Here is a 6,000-nt window from a genome sequence, read left to right as displayed (position 1 = left end):
TTCCGAAAATGGAAATCTACCAACAGTAACTTCCATATATATATTAATTACCATGAACAGTAACTTTTCTTTTTCGCCTATAACTTTCGCATATGAGCTCCGATTTTTACGAACCACATATGCACGCGCTCGGTTTAACATACCCTACAACTTTCATGAAGAACATTTCCTCAAATTTTGACCCGAACAAAAAGTCAACTTTTAGGGCCACTAAAAGTGCTGAAACGACAGTCAAAGTGAAAGTAGTTGTCGTTTACCGTCCAAATGACCAGTAAACGAGTGAATTTGGGTTCGGGACGTAACAATCTCCCCTCCTTATAAAATTTCATCCTCGAAATTCACACGAACAATAAAACGCTTAACTAAACCAACTCTATTGGTTACGCGTTCCCCGGTGAAACAATATAAGAAAATAATACAAGGGAAAGAATTTTGTACCATCGGTAGTATCTGGAGGAACGTGATCTTCCTGCTGAAACATGGCATGAAGTCTCGTCTGAGTTGCTAGACGTCCACGGCGGCCACTACCTCGTTGAGTACCGCCCCTGACAGAACTAGTGGGAGTGCCGCCCCTGACAGAACTAGTGTGAGTGCCGCTAGATGAACCTCCTGATGCGTAACTAGAACCCTGACCAACGTCTAGAGTAACATCCTGAGTCAAAGTAGGGCAATCCCTCCTATAATGACCCTGCTGTCCACACTGATAGCACGTCACATCCCTCGTCCAACGCTGGGGAAGATCCCTCCAAGTATGGAATCCCTCTGAGGTACCACCGTACTGACTAGTGCCGTCACTGAACTGCCACTCAGACTGACCATCTCCCATATTAAGTCCTCCAAAATCAGATAGGGTGACTGAATCCGAGCTAACACGTCTACCACCTCCAGAAGATCCTGAACCAGAAGTAGAAGCAGCTCTCTTGGATGGACCCTGGCTAGGGCCACCCGCATCTCGAGGTCGAACACCGGACAAATACATGGTCTCAAGTCGTAGAGCAGCATTAACTACCTCAGAGTAAGTATTGAATGGCACTCCTATCAACTGCTCACGATACTTACCCCCCAATCCATCAACAAACCTATAGATCCGCTCTCTCTCAGTGCCAACCAGATCAGGCACAAACTGGGCTAGCTGGGTGAACCGCTGCTCAAACTCCGTCACAGTCTTGTCCCCTTTCTCTAAATGTAAGAACTCATACTTCATCCTGTCACGGATAGCTGTACCATAATACCGCTCAGTAAAATGTTCCTTAAACTGTTCCCAAGTGATTGGGCCATCATTCTCTAAATCCCTGCTGGTCATATTCCACCAGTCAAAAGCCACACCATCGAGAAAGTCTACTGCCAAGCCCACTTTCCGGTCCTCCGGACAATTAATCTGAGTAAAAACCCTCTCCATCTTGTTCAGCCAATTCTGAGCATCCATAGCATCAGGAGCATGGGAGAAACTATACGCTCCATGCTTCCTCGCTCGCTCCATGGTAAAATCGGTTCTGGAACCAGGAAGCGCTGCAGTCAGCTGCTGGAAAATATGCCCCAAGGCGTTCGCTAGTCCTTCAGGAGCATTCCCATCTCCTGAAGCGGGAGTAGTCTCCCTGCGGTTTCGGCGTCTAGGAGGCATAGCACCTGAAGAAGAGAAGGATAACAAAGCTCAAGGATTAGGACATTAACCTATCTACTTTATATACGTAATGAACACACTAGCACCGAAGAGTATATGATGGGGATCCGCCGCGGTCGGGCCATCACTCGGGAGGTACTAGGCGCCATTAAGCATATAGAGTAGTAGGAAGGAAAGAAGTCTACAGGACCTAACAACCTAATGCTCTGATACCAAGTTGACAGGACCTGCCCCGAATTTCACCCTGAAATCCGAGGTGGCCCTGTGGGGCCCACCTTAGGAATAACTCTACCAAAAATTTGGCAGAGTCACCCCTAAAATGGACTACCCAAAACCTGTAGAATTACAATCACACTTCTAACAAATCATCCATAATCTCCTGGAGCCACCCTGCTCCCCAAAATCCAACAACTCCACAATTTACAACTAAAAACCGAACATTTCAACATACACAGGGGCAACACCCAAACTTTACAACAATTGTCCCACAGGTTATCAGAGCAATCTAAAGAAGATTAAGAATTCATAATACAAGTAGGTTCAACGATTAACCTACAATATGAAAACAACAGCAGCAGATGCTATGCCCCGAATCCTACTATGCCGAACCAGCTACTCTGCAAACTGGGCATTTGAAACCGAAGGGCCTAGGGGAAAAGCACATAAAACGTTAGCGTGAGTGGACAAAATAAATAAATAAATAATTGTAAAGAAAAGTGGGTTTTGTGCTTTTCCACATTTATTCCTTTTAAAAAAAACCCGATGCATGCAACATTTAAGAAAAACACATTTATCAACAATCCAAGATTCTCGTAAAAACACACCAGCCCCGCTGGTTACAATAACATCGAAATCCAAAATTCTTGTGAAAACACACCAGCCCCGCTGGTTACGAAAATAACGGACTAGCCCCGCTAGTCAAGTCACGAAAAAGTATGGGGAAGAAGTTATCACCATACGAGAAGGGAGCCTCCCAGGCTCGGGTCGGAGTGTCCCACACTCTGGAGCATCCCATGCTCTGCTCTTACTCACCCACAAACACATAGTAAGCAGGGAGGAGTACTAATAGGCTAGCTAGCAATAAATATGACGACCCAGGTATGGCGGGTAAAAACCATTAAAATCCAGTAAATCTATAAGGCTTCCCCATGTCCCACGAATAAAGAAAACACGGGTACGATTCCCAACCGTACCCGGAAATTCTCGTAAAAGTCGTATAAAGCAACAGCGTGTCCCACACGCTAAAAGAATAACTAGATTAACAATAAGGCATTCCCAATGCCAAAATCGAAAGTCGATAAATAACAAGAAATATAATTCCATCGAAATCCCATTTCGAAAAATATTCCAGAAATCTCAAAACAACGAATAGAAAATATAATTAATTCCGGAAATCACCTCGGAAAAATAATTCGTCGAAATTCAACATCAATTATAAATTCGAATCCGAGCATAACAAATTAATAACCGAAATTCACAACCGGTATAAATCATAATTACTTCGTGAAAATCATTATTGAAAGCAAATCCACGAGATAAATCGAAATCAAATTCCAAAATCAATTCATATGCTCGGAAAATAATATGTTAATTAAATAAAGCATACTTTAATAAATAAATGCATGCATCACTTATTTGAAAACAAAAGTCCACTCACAGTATACGGCTAGCGTGGTATCCAAGCGTAAGGATCCTCGTCGAGCGATGAGTCAGTATCTCGTCCTGTACACAATTGTATTCCGTAAACAACAATTCGATAAAACAATACGATTCTATAATGAATCCCGAAAACCCCACGTAAACTAGCAACTCCAACTCCTTTCGACTTCAAGCCAAACTTCACCATTTATATCAATCCGTCGATTAAGGTATTCCATGACGGAATAAGGGAAATCCGAAGGCCGGATTCCCACAAATCAACAACCGAAACTCCACACTTTCAAAATTCACAAACAATTCCAAACTCCTCCAAAAATTACCAAACTTCATAAACAAGCTCTACTCAAATTATAGGATTTAATGGGCTAAAAATTGGAATTAAATGTCAGCCCTACGCGCCACCACGCGCCACCCACAGTGGCGGCGAGTGGGGCCCACGTGCCGGCGGCCACCACCTCCGATGGCCACCAAATTTTGGTAGCACCACCTACTCAACAAGCCTAACCATTCATTCAACTACAACATCTCACAATTTTACCTTTAAGAGCTCGGATTAAGCTGATGAAGTTTGCCCAGAAAATTGCTTCGGACCCAAAGATGTTCTTCGTCGATTCGGCCTCCACACAGCAAATTGGAATGCAAGGCCTTAGGGGAAATGATCTTCGTGGAAAACCCAAGCTTCGACGGCAAGATGGTGACCGGAGGTGGCCGGAATCGCCGGAGATCGGCAAAAATAGCTAACTGCCACCGTAGCTTCCTCCGCTCCAAATCGAGCTTCTCCGGCCAAATCGTCGTAAAATACCTCCACAGACGTGACAAGGGGAAGAAACCGAGCTTGGGGGTGGCCGGATTTCGTCGTGGGTCGGCCGGAGGAGGAAGAAATCGGAAGGAAGAAGAACGGGCCGAAGGGGAGGAAGAGTCGGGGAAGAAGAGGAGAGAGTTACCGAGCTAGCTAGGTAGAATTTCCGAAAATGGAAATCTACCAACAGTAACTTCCATATATATATTAATTACCATGAACAGTAACTTTTCTTTTTCGCCTATAACTTTCGCATATGAGCTCCGATTTTTACGAACCACATATGCACGCGCTCGGTTTAACATCCCCTACAACTTTCATGAAGAACATTTCCTCAAATTTTGACCCGAACAAAAAGTCAACTTTTAGGGCCACTAAAAGTGCTGAAACGACAGTCAAAGTGAAAGTAGTTGTCGTTTACCGTCCAAATGACCAGTAAACGGGTGAATTTGGGTTCGGGACGTAACATAAGGTCACCTAGTTTCCCACTTGATAAGAAGGTCCATTGTAAATTGTTATTAATATTAGTTTAGTCCTTATGAATAATGACGTCATGTTAAAAAATGTCAGTTTTTAATTTTTATCATTCTGATTCTGCCCCTAAGGTAATAAACCTTTATAACCTTCCATTTCAAAATCGGGGAGCTCAAATTTTCTCTCTCCTTTGATCAGAAAGCTTCCGATTCGATTTGATCGGAGATCTCTTTCCGAGATTCTTTCTTCGCCGCCCTCTCCGTCGGAAGCTTCCGATTTCTCTTTGTGCCTCTGTGACGATCTGAAAGTGGTTTTGGAGCTTCCTCAGCTCTTTTCTCTTTTTCTGGATCTCTGGCTTCGTCGGTGTTCGTCTTGATCACGTTATTGTGTTCTTCTTCTTCGTTGACTCAGTGCTTAGTTACAGTCTCTCTATTTCTTCCTCTCTCTGGTTTTCTCTGATTTGATCGGTAAGCCTTCTCTCTGTGAATTTGTTCGTTTTGGATTTTGCAGTGTATTTTTGTTGTTTGTGTTAAATTGTTGAATTGTTCGTTTTGGATTACTGTTTTCTTCTCCTTCGTCGACTCAGTGCTATGTTGAATTATTGATGATGTTTTGTGCTATTGCTGTACTATATTTGTTCTATACTGTGATTTTTTTATCAGTGACATGGCCAGTTACATTTTTAATACTGCTGTTTTGTTCAGGAATTATCATTTATTTTGCGAGTATGATGTTGTTCTTCTGTTCAGGCATTAATAGTGACTTTGACAGTGATAATTCTGTTGATTCCTTAGTAGTGACATGGTCAGTTACATTTATAATATTGTTATTCTGTTCAGGCATTAACAGTTACTTTGGCAGTGACTTGTTTGTGTTGATTCTGTTGATTTCCTTAGTAGTGACATGGATAGTGATTTGTTTTATTCTTGTGAAGTTGTTATGGATACTAGCTATGTTGTCAAGTTTATTTATTCTGGTGAAGCAGTGACAGTTCCATTGTTGCATAATTGGTCGTTTGTTGACCTATGCAATTCCATACGCTCTCGTTTTCCGGATTTGATTCAAGGCAATTTCATGTTGAGGTACATTATTCCTCCGGATTCTACTTCATGTTTTCTAGAGAGTGAAGTTGATATGAGAATGATTTTTAGGAATTTGATTCGTTACAATTCTGATTTTGTTGAAGTGTTTGTGACTGATTTGCCTTCTATTAGTGAAAGTGTGGTGAGTAATACAGTGTGTGAGGATTCTAGTACCATGCTTGAGGAGAATGATTATTTGGGGTGTTATAGGGCAGAGGCACCGAAGAGTTATATGACGAAAGGTTGGGAGAGTTATATTCATTCTGAAGGCCAAAAGTTTGAGGGTGGGGTTGTTGAGTTTAGGGATAAGCTGCGTAAGTATGCCATAGAAATTGGCTTTTCATATGAGTTTGTTAGAAATGACA

General features: G+C 42.4%; 1 protein-coding gene across 1 annotated transcript; it reads right to left on the bottom strand.

Annotated features, from left to right (window-relative positions):
- Window positions 1–373: 373 nt before the first annotated feature.
- On the bottom strand, window positions 374–1,621 carry LOC133744291 (uncharacterized). Its single transcript, XM_062172427.1, has one exon. It carries the CDS (start codon window positions 1,619–1,621, stop codon window positions 374–376), a length of 1,248 nt encoding a protein of 415 aa, XP_062028411.1.
- Window positions 1,622–6,000: the final 4,379 nt, after the last annotated feature.

Source organism: Rosa rugosa, chromosome 4 (assembly GCF_958449725.1).
Source record: "Rosa rugosa chromosome 4, drRosRugo1.1, whole genome shotgun sequence".
NCBI classification, from domain to species: Eukaryota; Viridiplantae; Streptophyta; class Magnoliopsida; order Rosales; family Rosaceae; genus Rosa; species Rosa rugosa.
The sequence above is the reverse complement of the archived record's forward strand: the minus strand, read 5'-3'. Positions and strand labels throughout refer to the sequence as shown.

What these genes read in the sequence shown, in the direction of transcription:
- LOC133744291 (XM_062172427.1), bottom strand. Translation starts at nt 1,621, where the DNA reads ATGCCTCCTAGACGCCGAAACCGCAGGGAGACTACTCCCGCTTCAGGA.